The 19,102-nt window shown below is 34.8% G+C and overlaps 1 protein-coding gene across 1 annotated transcript in view; it reads left to right on the top strand.

Annotated features, from left to right (window-relative positions):
- Positions 1-2,813: 2,813 nt before the first annotated feature.
- PIGV (phosphatidylinositol glycan anchor biosynthesis class V) overlaps positions 2,814-19,102 on the top strand; it is a 219,285-nt gene continuing 202,996 nt past the window's right edge. Inside the window, exon 1 of the mRNA XM_044084127.1 lies at positions 2,814-3,236. Coding sequence (XP_043940062.1) covers positions 3,165-3,236 — 72 coding nt within the window. The 5' untranslated portion in view covers positions 2,814-3,164. The remainder of the gene's footprint in view (positions 3,237-19,102) is intronic.

Below are 19,102 nucleotides of genomic sequence, written 5' to 3'. Positions count from 1 at the left end.
AATAAATAAGTAATTTTGCCAAGTGTTTCATAAAAATGTACACATTTTGCATTTTTTTAAATTGATAAACTCAGTATATATCAGAATCAAGTTAAAGGTGTCATTTTTGTATGTTTTAGCAAAATATACATATTTTACTTGCTCTGAGAGGCATACCCATATCTGAGATTCTTTTGATTACTTTTTGTAAAAGCTGTTGGGCTGTGCAAAACAAAACAAAAGTGGGAATATAAAAGGTTCTTATCTGGAAAATTTTATAAGAATAGATTGAAGTAGTACAGAGAAATTTTCATTTGAGGTTAGAGTGGAGTTCAGGGAAGAATGGCCTTTGCAAACTGACAGATTGAATTGTTTTATAAAATAGCTGAAACAAATCATATAGTTTTCAGTTCTTGTCAGGCTAAAAATAAACAGCAGCTATCAAAAATAAAGATATTGTAATATTGGTGTGATTTCATACCTAAAAGGGACATTTCCATATTTGAATACATTAAGGCATAAAAGCAGCATTAAATAGTTGATTTATTTCAGTAAAATTCAAAATGATTGCTCTTTTGCCTTCTTTGGGGGTATTCACCCAAGCCTAGTAGTGTTTTATAAGATATGCATGCAAGTAATACCCCCTGAAATTTTCATGAATAAATATTGAATCATTTTGGAACTGTATACTTAAATCAAACATCTAAAATATCCCAGACTATATTCTGGGGACAGACCTGAAAATGCTCATTAGTTAAGGGGTTGAATTTATCATCAGTAGCTGCTGTTGTATTTGTTAATATGATAGTATCTTAGTGCACATTTTCAGTCTTGAGTTTTCCATGATTCATTTGTAGTAGTTCAGACAACAGGGAGTATACAATGGAATACTTCTATTTTTACATTCTCAAGTTTCCACGCGTATGCAGGAAAGTGAGACACCATTTCTAAAGATGACCAGATAATCTGAATATTTATTTTTTACATTGCTGATAGGAAGTTAATAAATTGTGTGAATAGTATAGTCCAATGGCCTAACCTTCAGGAACTCTATATACTTTGTAGAAGTTGTCTTGTGAATTTTTGACTATATAAAAGCTCTGTTGTTTAAATAACTTGATTTGTGACTGGCTGTCTTGAGGATACTAAGTTTAGTTGATGTTTATGAACTAAGTAATTTCAAGTGTAAAGTGCCTTTTTTAGATAAAAATGCACCATTTAGTTTACCTTTGTCTAATGGTGGTGGTAAGGGAATGATTTATTTTGGATATCACTGGCCTGGCTATAAGCAATAAGTTTTAGAAACTAAGGATGAAGGTTATATCTGCATGTATTGGTACAGATCAAGAAAAGCCAAGTGTAAAGTTCTGAAAATTTTGCTTGGACAGTCTAGTAAGACAGAGGTCTCAATTCCAAAAGAGTTCTCTGAGAGCAGGTGTTTTGGAATCTGGTCCCCATAGCAAGCCTGTCTATAGACAGGCTATTACACTGAAGTAAGCCACTTACACTGGGAGCATTACATTTAGAATCAGGGCAGACATACACTGAGAGCAATTCTTTTGGAATCTTTCCCTTAGTTTTTGACCAATTATATTTGGAATTACTGGCTAAATACATTGTGCAGTAGCTGAAGGTCGTGACATATTATTAAAAGTTACTCTGATGTTTCATCTGGTTATAGGACTATACATATGTTTCTTCTGCAACTTCTACAAAATTTCCTCCTTTTTTCAGTCACGTGCCCCACCATCTAGCTAATCTACCCATACTATTCCCAGGCAACAAAAGGAACCTGGTGTTGCCAGTAGATAGTGACATGTTCTTGCAAATTTCGGTAAGACGTGCCTGCTTATGCACAGTAGAGTCAACAGTGACTAGAATGTTTCCGAAATTCTGAGGCCACACTGTTTACTGACTTGAAGACTTTGGAGAGATGTGTATGCTTTGTTAAGTGTGATGTAGGAGCAGCAATTTGAGGCTGGGAGTACAAAGCAGCAGCTTTGGACAATACCCGTTTAAAAATGTGCTTTTTAAAGGTGTTTCACATGCAAGTTCATTTTTGCAGTATTTAAAAGAAAGTTGATAAATATTGTGCTAACAGATGTAGTAACCATTTGTCCCTTTTTTGGGAGGGGACACAACTGGACTTTGTAAAGAGGGGGAGGTGAAAACCTTAGGCATACACAGTTAGAAGCAACTTTAATTGTCTTTGCAGTTTGTTTAATTTATTATTTTAAAAGTATTTCAACATATACTTAAATAGAATATTTTTTATCAGTGACCTGTTAATTGCAGTTCATTTGTTCAGACAGTAATGTACGTGTGTGTGTGTGTGTGTGTGTGTGTGTATATATATATATATATATATATATATATATATATATGTACACATCTATATAGAAAGAAGCATATATACATACACATACATTTATATATATTTATACATACATATGTACACATAGTGGTGCCGAATCGCAATGTATCAGTAATAAGACACAGACGTGCGATGGTATCCATTCTATATTATCTATGGGAAGCGAACTTTTAAACCGACTGATGGTATACTTACACTGTAGGAATATGTTATGCTCCATTTCTTGACATACTGTTTTATGGTTTACTTTTAAAAAGTGCGTATATTACTTAGAATTTCTCAAAATACTCAAGTAAAGTGCTTTGTTCGTCATAACGCAATAAATTAAATTTGACTCTGACTTTTAGAACTCTGCTTCACGATTCTTACATTTCCTCATCTGGTAAAGAGAATTGATTTCTTTCCTAATCATGACATCCGCAATATGGCCACTCGCCTTACGTCACCTCTCCAAGCTCTGGAGTGGCTGTCCGTCTGTAACGTCACTCTATTCGGGCTTCTGACTGTGGTGGTTCGGATGTTAAGGTACAGCGCAGGTATCACTATGAAGGGAAATACTTGATCTACACTCTCCTAAAGAGAATTCATGCTTAAGAATGCAGTATGTGACAACGCCACAAGATAATTATAGCAAGGCCTTCTTTTGTTGTTGGCTACATCGTTTCAATTTGAAAGGAGTTAAGGAACGGCAAGACCGTTTTTTTTTTTATTTTTAACTTTGTATGTTTTCATTGTAAACGCACTCGTGTGTGACATTTTTAATATGGCGGGATCCTAGGTAATTTTACTGTAGACTGTACATTGCAAAGAAATGGAAGACGCACACTTATGGAAGGTGGTCCAGTTTTCTTTGTGCACCAGACTTATTGCCATTGTTTTACAGGTGAGCAGGGCAACGTGTAGGAAAGGTTTGTTGAAGACATGAATTATTATTTTACTTTGACAGTTTATTACAGATGACAGTCTTTTAAATTAGAACTGCTTTACTCGTGGGGATAAGTAACTGGTGTTTTTTTTTCAGAAGCACATGTGATAATAACGCTGCGTGTGATTTAAAACTTATAGATATGGATCAATGTAGTTTTGTGTAGGGGAGGCAAACGTGACAGCAGCGATAACAGAGCAGTGATGATCCGGAGAGAGGCGGAATGTAGGAAATACCGCAGTTGGTGAGTTTTGATGAAGTGAAAACTTTTGACAGAGTAAGGTGGATTTATGATTAGGGCAATAGAGACATTTGCTTCCCTTGATACAATAATAATGTTAATTATGATGATGTATAAGGGATCAGAGGCAAGAATTAAAGTAAGAGGATTCGCTTCTGATAAGATGTGTCTGAACAGAGGAACCAGGCAGGGGTGTCCTCTTCCCCCTTTGTTATTTGTATTATATTTAGAGCCATTGGCAACGAAAGTACAAGACTCAGAAATTCATGGATGCAATTAGTATGGTAATCAAGAAGAGTTAGCTTTATTTGCAGTTAAAAGCCGAAAGATACAACAACAACATTAGGTCGTTATTATTTTGTACCTCATGAAAACGAGAAAAGGACATCTCAGTATTGTGGAACAGATGGAGACCATTTCAATGGGGGGTTCAACAATACCTATATTTTTGGGGACACGATACATTGACGTATGTATGTAGGAGTATGGGTTTAAAAGGATTCTGTTACGGAAGCTAAGAATGTCTGGGAAGAGATTAAACAAAAGATAATATAAAAACTGAGAAACTAGAAGCTCATGTTTACAGATATGGATACCAAGATACAACCAACAAAAATGTTTTTTGGTCTCTCTAGTTTTATATACAGGTCAGGAATATTTTTATCAACCAGAGGAGAAGAATTTATCTGTGAGGGGAGGAGGACAAAGGTCAGGTGAGATAAGCTGAGCCTTCCAATACAACAACTTGATTTAGGATTACCTGATTTGAAAGGATATTTTAGAGCTACAGTTAAGCGTCATATACATAACACAAGCAGAAAGCTGTAAGTCAAAGTGGAAAGGGGTGGTGATGGGGGGATACAAGAAATAAAAGTAACAGAAAGTATTCTTAAGAACTAAGTCAACCCAAGAATGGAGAAAGGAGATTCTGCTGATAGGGATAACTGCAATTAGGGGTACAGAGAATAAGCAAGTGGGGGCTGGAGTTTACTGGACAAAAGTGGGAAACGAACTAGGGTATTGGGAGCAAATAACTAGAGAAGGAAAGGTAAAAGAATAGGAAAACGCCAAGAAGAAGTTTGAACTGTAGGCTAGAAATTGCCTTCCCTGTCAGGGACTGATATCAGACTATAGGCAAATACAAAGGGCAGGGTAATCCTAAGTGAAATACCTGCTCTGATAAGAGTTTTTAGTTTAATCTTGAACAGAAGCTGCTGTTAAAGGAATAATTAGTAGGGCATATAAAACATTGCACGATAACTATAGGAATCAATCAGAGGTGGTTAGAAAAGATTGGGTAAGCAATAAAACAATGGGATGGCATATGTACGTCTCCTAAATATGCAGCAAAGTCTAGAAGATTTAGGATTTTTGCGTGGAAGTGCTTGCATACGTATTTTTATATCCCAAGCAGATTCCAAAGAGTTTTTCCTCAGACAGCTAATGTTGGAGCTGTGATGAGGAAGGAAGTAGTAACTGGGAACGTATGTTTTGGGAGTGTAATGAGTTGTCAGACTTTTAAAAAATTCCCTACAGAGTATTGTGTCAGAAATACTGTGTGAACAAATGGGTGTAACTAAGGAAATTATTTTTTAAATCTAGGATACAGAATCTGGATTGCCTAGACATAGCAAGGCCTTCTTAAGTTTAGTGAATTTTTTTAACAAGGATAAAAGAATGGAAGTATGATCTTTAGAAAAGGGTAAGAGCAGACTACATAGAAAAAAGTGGAAATTGTGGGAACAATGTATGCAGAATAATGTTTTGGAGAAGGAGTGAGGTTTAAAGAAAGGCAATAGTTGATCAATTTATATAATGCTGTTTTGATGATTGTATAAAAGCATGTATGTGCTGTATACTGTTTGTAACTGTGAACAAGTTAACTTGGTTTGTTTACTTTTCTATAAATGTATATTTATCTATGTCTTAAGTGATAATTCAATAAGAGAGAATACAGCACTGAAAAAAGTGCATTTTTTTAAGCCAGGAAATAAAGGCACAAAGAAGACTATAACCATAAAAGATCTTATAAGCATAGCTTTTAATGAATCGGGTGCAAAGCTCAACATACTTACTGACATATCCAGAAGTAATCAGGGGCCCATTTTAAATGTCGGTATTGTTAACTTGAAACATTGACAGAATAAGATGTGCTTAATGTATATTCTCTGAAGTAGAAGAAGGCTATAACTACAACTTTTGTTATTAATTGTTAAGTGTAATTCGTTACATTTTCTTCAAAGTCACCATTTTTAATAGGGATTAAGAACAGAGCGATACATTTGAATCAAAATCAGAGAGAGTTGAGAGGTATATATAAATAAACCTCTCATATGTAGTTCATTGTCAGGAAAGCTCGTCATACTGAGTCTTAAAAGTCGATGTTCCATATTGAAGGAGTCTGCCACACAGACATTAAGATTTTTATGTTTTATTTTTATTCACTTTAAGTAATACTGATTCATATTAATTCATCAAAGAAGTATTTTTATGAATGAAGTAACACATTTAACTATATTGTGACTTTCATAGATAAAATTAGTAATTGTTCCTCACTGTTATGAATATATGGTAACCAGACTAAGCAGGGATAGTAAAGCAGATGAGCAGAATGCTTCCAGAATTTAAGACAGTCCAGTATATTATGCAAACCAATAACAGGTCTGATCATAATCGTTAGTTAAATAGTAAGTTATGCTTTGCCAGTAGATGGGAAATCAGAAGTACAAGCCAGGTTTAGCACCTATGTCTGTAATGGACCAAGGCAACCTGTAAATCTTGCTGTAGCTTACATATACCCCTTAAAATATCCTCTAATGTTCTTAAGCTTGCAGAATGCATTTGGGTTGCTTGGCCAGGCTTATAAAGGCCCCAGTGGTCATTGGAGTAGTATACACTAGGCTAGGTCAGTGGTCGAATAGGTGACATACTCACCTTTGGTATAGAAAGTTGTGGGTTCAGTTCCCACACCAGGTAGATCAAATGCAATGCTGTCATTCCAGTGGAGCATAATGGGATGCTGCACTCCTGAGTGTGCCATTCTTTGGATCAGGCATTAAAATGAGGCCCCATCTGCTGGAGTTGGTGGTAGCTCAGGTGGATGTAAAAGATTCCACTGCACTTATCTAAAGGAGCAGGGATTTTTGATATGTACATTGCATGTTATTTATATATTTACATTATTTCTATCTATTTACACATCTCCATACATTATAAACTTCAATTTAAGCATTCCCCCACTCTTTTATCCACAACCTAAACAATATTTTCTCCAGAATCTTTGTCAAAGTCCATTTTCCACTGTATATGATTTCATTTTAGTCTCTTGTTCCATATAGTCCATGAAATATATAATATTACTGTTTGTTCACTTCTTTCTGTGTTCATGCATCATAATGACCAAATTCTATTCCGCGGTGGTGCAGCGGTAGCGTTGTTGCCTCACAAGAGGTTCTCCCGTTCGATTCTTGGCTGGAGTGCGGGGAGTGCCTTCTGTGTGGAGTCTGCATGTCCTCCCCATGGTTGGGTGGGCATTCGAAAGACATGTGTAAATGGGCGTGCCTTCGTTGAAGGTTGAACGTCGAGCTGGCACCTCAGCGTTTGTGAAAATCTACTGCCAATCAGCGGACCAGAGTTCCGCTGTGGCGACCCCTAACCGGGAAAAGCTGAAAGACAACAACATAATGACCAAATTCTATTCTGTTCATATTTATTTGCTCAAATTTTAACAAACGTTTCACCCTATTATGTTTACATATTTCTTTCCACAAATTATCTCTCACATTTCAAAAACACATGCTCAGTAGTCCCAAACTCTCGCATTTATTACATATTCTATCTTTCTTTTTCCTGTATGCCATATTTGCATTAATTGGGAATTTTCTAATAGGCAGTCTCCAGAAAAAATAATTAAATTCTTGAATCTTTTTATAGTTATTGTGTCTCATTGTTATGGCTTTTTATCTTATCTATTTCTAAATCTTTCCATGAATCAATTTAATAAAATACTTTCAAAATATTCAAATACCATTCCTTTCTATTTTTTTCACATATATCGTTTTTTTATTTTCCATAAAACAATTTTGTTATGGTACTCTTTCATTTCTTCATTCACAATGCTTTTACTTCTTTTTGTTTACCTTCCATTCCTTCTCACAGTTCTTTGTAATTATAATGTAGTATCATTTGTCAAGTTTTTATTTTCTTTCATAATTCCTTTTAATACCTTATATAAAATTAAAGATGATGCATGTACTATTGGGTTTATTAAACCCAAGTCCTCCTTGCTCTTCTTTCACATATAGAATCCCTGTCTTGACTGGATTCAATCTAGAGCCCCATATAAAAGAAAGTCTAACCATCATTAGTTCCTTTTCATACTTAATAGGAATCATATAGATGTTAGCAACATAAGCAGTTTTTCCTATTACCATGGTGTTCAACAAGTGTGCTTTTTTCTATATGCAAATCTATATGACTTCCAAAAATAGTAATATCCTGTACTACTTTGAGTACATTATTCCATTGTTGTCTGTATTCATTTGTTCCAAATATTATTTGTAATACAGCTGTATATTTTTCATTGAACTCAATACCTCCCATCAGACCTTCAAAACCAAATCCTTTACTTTTCATATATACTTAAACCAAGTTGTTATTTATACTTAATTTTTCATTTACTACTTCTACCATCCAGACTTTATTTTTAACAATTAGTACAATATCCACATAATTATACATTATTGGCAGTAGTACTTCCTTCATCATTTTGTATCCACCTTTACTTGACATTTTATTAATTTCCTTCACTATTGCATTCATAACTAATGTGAAGATTACAATACTAGCTGGGCAGCCATGCTTTATTCCACATTCTATTTTTATTTCTTCCCTAATCACCATTTACATTTAGTTTCACATAGTTCCATTCATAAACAGATTTTATTACTTGTAATGTTGTTTTGCTTACATTATATGCCTGTAAAATCCCCCATAATGATTTATATTGATTATTATCATAGACTTTACTTATATCCTCTATCATAACCTTTGCTTCTACATTTTTACTTATATCGGTTATTTCTCTTATCCATAATATCTCTTGACTTCCTATTCCTTTTTTTTACAAATACATTTTGGTCATGTATTCTATCAATTTTTTTGTAATCTTTTTGTTATTCTCATACAAAATGTATAATCTGTATTCAGTGTTATAGGTCTCCAATTTTTATAACACCTTTCTTTTTTTTTTTAACATTTTATAACTCCTGTCCATATCTGTTTCTCTTTAATTGCAGTTTCTAATAATTCATTCATAACTTTTATAAAAATTATTTTTTGTCACTCCATTTCTTTATACATACCATGTTCAGTTCCATCCAGTCATGTTGCAAAATTCATGTTAGTATCTTTTAGAATTTCATTCAATTCTTTCATGGTTATTTTTTGTTCTAAATACTCATTGTCTTTAATTTTCCATCTTTGTGAATTTGTTCTATATTTTCTTCTAACAAATAATTCCAGTACATATTATTTAATTATTTTGTATATCCCTTCTTGCTGTCATATTTGCTTACCTTCCTTATTCTTTAATTCTCTTATTTTTCCTTCTTTTATTATTTTACTCAAATAAGGTATTACCTCTTTTTTTTTTCTTTCCTTGTAAGTAATAGTTTTGTTTATATAACAAATTAATTTTAATTTGATTTATTTTATATATTTCTTTTTCATAAAATTATTTTTTTTCTCTAATAAGTCTCTGAATGCTTCTTGACTTTAGTGTCTTTTTCTCTCTCTCCTTTTCTTCATTATGCATTCTAAAACACTTATTTATATTTCTTCTAATTATTTATATATTTTTTTTTTAATTAAGCCACCAAACAGTCAATTTCTCATAAAACTCACTCATATTCATATGATTTTTCCATAATTCCTTAACTTCTTTTTTCTCTTCTAAATCGAATTCCTTTTCATTAATTCTCTTTATTCCTTTTCCTATTCTTATATATTCTTCATTTCCCTGTACTTTAACCCATATAACCACATGATCCGAAAATCCAACATACTTAGTTTAAAAGTTAAAGAAAAAGGAATGATCAGATATTAAAAAATAATCAATTTCTGTCCTTATTTCATTCCTTTTGTAGGTATAGTGGTTATTCTGCCATACACTTAACTTTCCACTTCTCATAATTTCTTTAACTATTTTAATATCACAATTACAATTAAAACCACCCATCACTATAATGTCCATATTTACACAAACATATTCAAGAATATTTTAAACATCATTTCTCTCTCTTGTTACATATGCATATAAAGCTGTAATTCTATACACATATTTTCTATTTCGTGTCTATTGTAATTCGTCCTAGTTCCACTCTGGTTACATCTAATATTTTATTGCTTTTTTGACATAATATACATATGCCCAAGCTCGTTTCTTTCCCCATGTTCCAAACTACCACACCATTCCAAAGTTTTTCAGTTTGTGTTCTTTCATCCTCTGTTAATAATCTGATATCTTGTAAAACAACAATATGTGCATCTACTGTAGCACGCCATTGTAATATACCTATTCTTCTCTTAAGATTTTTCATACTGTTCACATTTAAAATTAATACTTTCAGCTTTTAAGAACAGTTAGTATAATAAAATGTTTATCCCTTTCCTTTCTTATTTTCTGTAAGCATTCTATTTTTGAATTTTCTTTTCCTTTCTTTAACTCTTTTCCTATTGAATTCTTGTGCTGCGGTAGCGTTGTCATCTCACAGTAAGACGTTGTCCTGTTCGATTCTCAGCTAACGCGTCTTGTTTGTGGAGACATGCGTGAATGGGCGTACTTTCTTTGAAGGTTGTGCATCAGGGCTGGCAACTCGGCACGTAAAAATCTACTGCCAATCATTAGCGGACCGGAGTTCCGCTGTGGCGACCCCTAACCGGGAAAAGGCGAAAGACACAACAACTGTACACCAGTCAGCTTCTTCCTCACTTGTTTCCTCTATTTCTTTTTCCTTGTTACTTTCTTTAACTTCATGTACAACCTCTTTATTAGTCACATCTTTTTGTACATTTTCTTGTATAACCCTTTCTTCTATCTCTTCCTCCTGTGTAACTTCGTTTTCATTTTTTTTGCACATTCATTTCCCATTCTAGCCATGAATGACCAGTATTGTCACATTTTTGCACTTTAAATCACATTTTTGCATTATGCCCTGTTTTAGCACATAAATAACATATATATTTTTTTAATTCATTGGATAAATGATCATTTTTTTCCACAAAAATAAGTTTTTGGTTGACCTCTGTATTTCACAAAACCCTTATTACCATGAACATTAATGATAAAAGGTACATGCATAACATTATCATTTTCAGCATTACTCCTTATTCCCATCCCCCAGCCCATAGTCCTCTTTCATCATATATTTTTGTAGTGTCCATGACTTCTTTACATATAGTTAACAAAAGTTCTTTCAGTTCTTTTGCTTCAATGTCAGTTCTAAACTGGATCATTATTCTTTTTTTGTCTGTAAAAAGCTTGCACTAAATAATCTGACCATGGATAGATATTTTTTCTTTTGTTCTTATGCACCCCAAAAATTTCAATGGACTGCTCAGTCTCAAATATCAAGTCACAAAAAGTCTCTTTATTAATTAAATTAATTAAATTAAATGTCCTTGTTTGTTTTAACATGCAGAGGTGCTATGACAGAGTCCTAAACCTCATACCTGTCCAAACTTTCTCCTTTTTTTAGTGCTCACGTGTACTGTATACTTATTTTTTGTTTATTTTATTTCTTCTTTGTTCCTTCTCCAACAGTTTGTGCAGAATTTTTTGTCTCTGGAACTTTTTCTGGCACAGTCTCTTCTTCTTCTCCTTTTTCTTCCATTTTTTCCATGATGTCGCTCTGTGAAACTGCTGCTCCATTTTTTGGATTACTTTGGTTTACCAGTTCTTCCAAATAATCATCCCGCAACCCCCCCCCCCCCATTGGAGGGTTGTAATTATGCATTTTTCAGAGGTAACTGTCTGTCCTTCAAACAATATCCTCTGAAAGTTTTTCTCTGAAAACATCTCTGTTTCAGGCTACAGTCTCCATTTCCTCCAATGTCACTGTTTTTTTTTTCTGCACCCACATCATCAGAAAAAACTTCTGGTAACGATTCTACCATTTCAATTACATTTTCAGCAATTTTCACTCCAGTTTCAGCAAAAGCTTAATCAGCCATGTTTTCTCCCTGTTCTTCCTGGCTGCCTTTGCATCTGGATTTGAAACAGGAAATCAGGATGTGTAACACACAAACTCTTCCCCCAACTACCAAGAGTAGGGGAAGTTTCCAATGCCTAGCCAAATTTACTCTAATAGTATAAATACCAATTTGATTCTTCCCTGAAAAGAGGGTACAAGCCTAGTCAGACTGACACGGTTAATAAAGGATAAATAAAATAAAATATATCTATGAACCTATATGGCATTCCATATTCTCATTTAATTATTTTGAACTGAGAACTGTGCCAGCATGATCCTGTACACTCAGCTAGTCTGGAGTCTTTCTTGACTTTAGAGGACAGAAAATTCCATAGAACAGAAGCAAGGGGTGAGAAAGCCGAGCCACTTGTTTTAGTATAAGTCTTAGAGCCAGTAAAATGTGTGGTAATTGAGAATACATCACTTCTGGCATCTTTACTAGTCTTTTTACCAGAAAAAAAACATTATATTAACAGATGTAGAAGTCTTGGGGGTGGGGTGGGGGGTAACTCTTAGCTTAATAAAATTGTGTGCGGACACATGTATATCTGGGTAATCCTCAGTACTTTAGGTGGCAGGCATTGCCCCTTAAAAGGAGAGGTTTATATCTTTACACCAGTCCTGGCTGTGCCACTGCTTTGTCAAGTGAAAAGCTAGTATTTAATTTTTAGTGAACCACTGACAGAGCTGAGGTTCTTAATGCTGTAGTTAACCTTGCTTTAGTGTGTCTGTATGGAAGATACTGAAATGTGATATGAATTCATACCTTCTTATGTCAAGCTTTTGACATTGCCTACTAAAACATTGTTAATCCATTTATGCCTACTAAAACATTGTTAATCCATTTATGTATTTGTACTACATATATAACATTGTTAATCCATTTATGTATTTGTACTACATATATATATATATATATATGTGTGTGTGTGTTATATATATATATATATATATATATATATATATATATTCTAAGCTTTTTCCAATGGTTAGGCCTCCCCCATCTAAGTTGCTGTTTTTTTTTTTCTTTAACAGATTAAATGCACTTTAATTTTCTGTCCAGTCACAATTGAGATTAAATTGTAGTGTAGCAGTATATGTAGAAAACTGTTGCAAACACTGATACATTAGTCACATACATGATATAACATTTTTTTTGGTATGTTCATATAGGTTTTTGAGTTTATGCAAAGAGGTTCAGGTTATTCAGTGTGTAACACAAAACAAGTATATATTTGTTATAGTTTCTTCTCGTGTGACATTTAATAGAAAGTCATTCCATAATACTTGAGGGTGCTTTGGAGTGAATATTTGACTATATGTTTTCAATGGATGAGCAATGGCAGATCCAATTTTGTCTTAGAAGTTGCTTGTGCTCAGCTTTGAAAGTTTGTTTCCTTGACTTGTTTTCCGAAGGGAAGGAATTAAATTACACAGCTTGGAAACATAACTGGAGTAGAGTGTGTTGCCTGCTGTAAATTTGAAACTTACTAACAATGAGTAGAGATTTTTTTGCTTGGGTTATAATGCTGAGTAAGATCTTTAAGGGCTTTGCATTTGTTCAGGTTATGTGAAAAGTTATGCGCCATTAGGAGTTAGGGTTGGTGTAGGATGTTCTGTCCATCTCTTCTGTTTGTTTTTATTCTTGCCACACGTATATTAAGGTTATATTTAAAAAGTTACTGACAAAATCCAAAACACCAAAAACTAGGAACAACGCCACGAAAGAGACACCTGCTTGACAAGACATCACCATTTATTGAGTGTTTTCTTCAGTGAGTGCACATAGACTTCTTCAGAATAAGGAAGTATGCACTATCACTTCCTTTTTAAAATTACAAAATCACATGACAAGTTGCATAATATAAAAGTTAAGATTTTAAATTTTCAAAAGGCCCCACACTATGTAAACCATGTTACCATATTTTTAACATGCCCCAATATTATACAAACATTTTTATTTAATTTTTTTTATTTAAAATCTGAATGCAAACACTTGCATAAATGTATATGCACCCCCCACACACACAATATGTGTGCACACACACCCCTACATATGTTTTACCAAAATATTGCATTTCTAAAATGTTTTATAGTAAAAAGTTTCATGTATTTATATTTATACATAGAACCAATAATACCAACAATAATATTACTGTTTGAAGTCAAGTACATAGCACCCATTCACAGTTTCCTTAGTTTTTCTTTCTTGTTTTTTATTTTTTATTATTTATTGTTTATTTATTATCTATTTTTCTTCTACCCAAAATGTTGAGAAACATTTTCTTTTTTAGTACCTAATGATGATAGGCTACTACACATGGTACCCTGCTTTTAACTATAAATAACTAGAATTTGATAACCAGGTCATTAAGTCCCGGGGGCTTGGTAGCATTAACTCTCAGTTGCCACACAAGTTCTCTGTATTCCAACAACAATTCACATGGACCACCTCCTATACATTTATTGATCTGATCAATAGCTGTAAACCTGGAATTATGTCCTGGGAAATTTTTAAATATTAAATTTTGTATTATGCAACTTGTCATGTGTTTTTCTAATGTGATTTTGTGATTTTAAATGGAAGTGATAGTGCATACTTCCATATTCTGAAGAAGTCTATGTGTACTCACTGATGAAAGTGCTCAGTAAATTGTGATATTTAAAAAGTTACTGACTAATGATTGCTGACTGTAAGGGGAAGGTTATTCTGTAGTCTTACAAGGTGATGTGTAGTGTCAGCCCCCCCCCCCCCCGCCCCCCAGTGGCTTCACATTTTTAGCATTAAATTCCCTCATGTGGAGTTAGTTCCATTAGCAAGTACGTTCCAGGCATGAAACTTTCAGATAGAAACCAATCAAATATTGTTTTGCAGGCTAGACAGAGATCATTTATCATCTCTAAGTTATATATAAGAAACAAGAGCATAATGACTCCTCCTGAAGCTTTTTGGAAAGTTCAGCCTTTCAAAGCCTGTTTTTCTAGTAAGGAATTGTACCCTTTTAAAGTTGTTTCAGGTGTTTTTTGAAGGGTATAAATAGTCTGTTGTGTACAATACCTGGTTGGATCATTGAAATATAAAGGAGTGCAGTGATTCCTGTGGAGTGATTAGACATGCTCTGTAAAATTAGATGGGCTTCTAAATATACACTTTTTTCTTACTTTGGTAGAAGCATAGTGGTTAGAGCTTTAATTGCCATCATCATCATCATCAGCCCTCTTTTTCCCATTTCCTACAGGGGGTCGGGGTGTAGTGTCAACTGTTGCCATCCCTCTCGATTCAAGGCCACACTCCTGCCTTCTTCGACACAAATGCATGACTGTCGCAGATCTTCTCTGACACAATCCATCCAGCTCTTTGCTGGATGCCCTTGATTCCTCTTGCCGCATTCCTGTGTCTCCCAAATCTTTTTTACCAAATTGTCTTCTGCTTTTCTGCATGTGTCTGGACAACTGTAACCTGTTCTCTTTTGATTTTTTTTTTTGTGTGTGTGCAATTGGAACTACTTTGGCTTCTGCTCTTATGCCCTCATTTCTTTGTCCCACAATGTGCATCCTACCACTCATCTCAGGCACTTGATTTCCATCACCTCTAGCTTCCTCGACTGCTCTGCCTGTACAATAGTAGTAGTCACACCACTGTCTTGTACACCTTATCAACTTCTTTGCCATTCTTCTGTCATATACTACACCTGACACTCCATGCCAGTTGGCTGTAGTGCCTCTGTTTCTAGCTTTGGCTTCTTCATTCAAACTTCCCTTCTCCTCAACTACCCCTCCCAGATACTAGATTATGTTAACCTGTTCCACTGTCTTCCCTTCTGTCTCATTTTTCAGCTTCTTCTGATTTTTCCCATTCACTGCCATAGCAACTGTCTTATTTGTACTCGCTTTCATCCCATGTGCCTTCAGTTTTGCATACTATTCCCCTGTCTTTTGCTGAAGTTCTTCCCCAGAGTCTGTCTGTAATGCCACATCATCTGCATAGAGCCACTTTCTTGATCTGTTTCCTCTGACCTGTTTGCTAATGTAGTCCATGACCAATGTGAACAGCAGCGGGCTCAAAGCTGAACCCTAATATACATCCACTCCCATTGGGAACCCCTCTGTGAGACTGAACACTGTTTGTTTGTACTTGAGTCATTGGGTCATTGTACATAGTTTGCACTAATTCCTCCAGTGTTTCTGGGACTTCAAAATACCGCAGGACTGCCTAAATCAGCTTTCTTGGGACCTTGTCTTATGCTTTCTCCAAGTTTATGAATTCCCAGTTGGACTCTCTTCTAGCTTCTTGCCAACTGTCTGTCTCACTGCAAACATTGGATCAGTCATGCTGCATCCTGATCTGAATCCAAACTGCTCATCTGCAATTTTACTTTGTACTACTTTGTGTATCTGTTTGTCAATCAACCTCTCCAGACTTTTTCTGCAATGTGACAGGATTTTGATGCCGCTGTACTGCTCACAGTTGTGGATGTCCCATTTATTCTTGTACACTGACATGAGTATGCTTATCCTTCAGTCATCTGGAATACACCTTTCTCTCCCGACTGCTATGAGTACCCTCAGGAACCATTTCTCCCCTATCTGACTCAGCACCTTTGTTATATCTGCTGTGACCTCATCCGAGCATGCTTATTTCCCTGACTTCATTTTCCTTAGAGATATTCTTACTTCTTCTGTTGTGGGCTACTCGTCTTTTCCTCATTGTAAGCTGTGTCTGTGGCAGTAGAGCTTCTGTGGTGTTTTATTCATTCAGAAGCTGCAGAAAGTACTCCTTCCATCTGCCTTTGATGGCCTGTGGACTTGTGAGCAGGTTGTTGCTAGCATTCCTTATGAAGGCTGTCTGACTACATTCTTTATTTTTCTGTCTTTGCGTTGCACCCTCATATAGTTTCTTTGTACCACCTACTGAGTCACTTTCCAGAAGCTGGTAGAGTACCTCTGATGCTCTGATCTTTGCTATTGCAATGTTGCCAGCATGTTTGCCAAATATGAAAATGGCCGTTAGATTAGAAAAGGTGAATTTATATATCAATACAAAAAGGACAATGCTAAAGAGTGCTCAGTTTGTTGAACATTACAGTTGTTTTAGATTCTAGCAAGGTAATGTTCACAGTCCTACAAGCTAGACTCCAGAAATATAGATTGATGGTAAATAAAGCAGAAATTGATGATATATTTCCATTTAGTGTGATAACATCATTTGCGAAGAGTGGAATTTTAGATGTTATTTCTGTATTTATATTGAATCCTTCTATATCTTTATTCATTCTTATTGTGTTAGCCCATGGTTCCATTATTAAATAATAGTGGGGAAAGAGGGCAACTTAGTTTGGTTCCTTTTAATATTTGAATGTTTGTGAGATATAAGAGCCTATTTTCATATATCCTTGGGTGCTTTTGTATAAATATGTTAAGTTTATAAAGTTCTCTGAGAAATTTAGATTTTTGAGTAATATAAATAAATAATTTCTATCTGTTACCATCAAAACATATAATTTTTATTCACAGCTAGGCTTGGACCTACTCTCTAAGCTAACCTACCTCTATCAAATTCCAACATTGTCTTTCCTGAATACTAGTTATCAAGGTGAATACTTCTATTCATCTTCCTTTCAGTGCTGTTTGTAAATTTTTTATACTTTAGATGACTAACTCTGTATTTTTAATGTCATGTAGCAATTCTTTTTGTATTATATGTTTTCTGTATTGCATATGTTTTTAATATGTATTATAAACCTGTCTTGCAACTTGGAGCTTTTCTCCCCGGGCCTCTACAGAAAATGGACATGTATCCAGTTGGACTAGCCAGGTTAACAAATGTAAAATAAATAAATAAATAAATAATCCCAGTTCACCGAATCAAATGCAGAAGTTATATCTAGACTAATTAAGGATGAAGTCTTTTTTTTCTTATTTGAGTAATCTATTAATGTAAGTGTTCTTTTTATATTATCAAATGTATTTCTATTTATAAAACTGGTTTGATCATCATCAATTAGGTTTGGGAGGATTTTCTTCAATCTGCCTGCCATGGATAACTTTCAAAAAATATCAGGCCTGAATTTTAATAATGAAAAAACAAAGATACTTCCCATCTGTCTTAATAAGAAAAAACTAGGAAAAGAATACCATAAATATATCCCTGATTCGGATCAGTTTACATACCTAGGAATAACATTAACCAAAGATATCAAAAATGTAATACTTCTGAACTATAATAACATAATGAATAATATTCAATCTCTTAATAACTAAATAGAACAAAATATTCTTTACAATGGAAGAAAGACTAACAATAATTAAAATGATCATACTCCCCAAAATATTATATATCGTACAGTCAGTTTCATTACTCTCAGCAAAACAAATATTGAGAAATCTAAACACCATGATGGTAAAGTTCCCATGGTATTTAGACAGACCTAGGATAGCTCTAAAATATCACCAAAGTAGCTGGACAAAAGGAAGAATTGCCTTTCCTGACCTAGAGTTGTACTCAATTTCTTCTATAATTAAAACAAGATATTTACAAATGGACCATAGATATTTAGCTAAATGGAAAAAAATATTGGGAAGTAATAGCCATGGATACATACATTAGACCTCAGAGTTATAAATTAAACACATTAAATAATCCTGTCTTCTTCTTTCGGCTGCTCCCGTTAGGGGTCGCCACAGCTGATTATCTGTTTCCATTTCTTCCTGTCCTCTGCATCTTGCTCTGTCACACCAACCACCTGCATGTCCTCTGCCATCACATCCATAAACCTTATCTTAGGCCTTCCTCTTGTCCTGTTACCTGGCAGCTTCATCCTTAGCATCTTTTTCCGAATATACTCTGCATCCCTCCTCAGCACATGTCCAAACCAACATAATCTTGCCTCTCTGGCTTTGTCTCCAACCTTCCAACCTGGGCTGACCCTCTAATATACTTATTCCTAATCCTGTCCACCCTTGTCACACCCAGTGCAAATCTTAACATCTTTAATTCTGCCACGTCCAGCTCTGACTCCTGCCTTTTTGTCATTGCCACTGTCCCCAACCCATATACCATAGCTGGTCTCACTACCCTCTTGTAGACCTTCCTTTTCACTCTTACTGATACTTGTCTGTCACAAATCACTCCTGACACTCTTCTCCACCCACTCCATCCTGCCTGTACTCTCGTCTTCACCTCTCTTACTCACCATTACTCTGAACTGTTAATCCCAAGTATTTAAACTCATCCACCTTCACCACCTCTACTCCCTGCATCCTCGCCATTCCTCTATCCTCCCTCTCATTCACACACATATATTTTGTCTTAGTCCTGCTCACCTAGATTC

This window comes from Protopterus annectens, chromosome 1.part1, assembly GCF_019279795.1.
Source record: "Protopterus annectens isolate FY-2018-M chromosome 1.part1, PAN1.0, whole genome shotgun sequence".
NCBI classification, from domain to species: Eukaryota; Metazoa; Chordata; order Ceratodontiformes; family Protopteridae; genus Protopterus; species Protopterus annectens.
The sequence above is the reverse complement of the archived record's forward strand: the minus strand, read 5'-3'. Positions and strand labels throughout refer to the sequence as shown.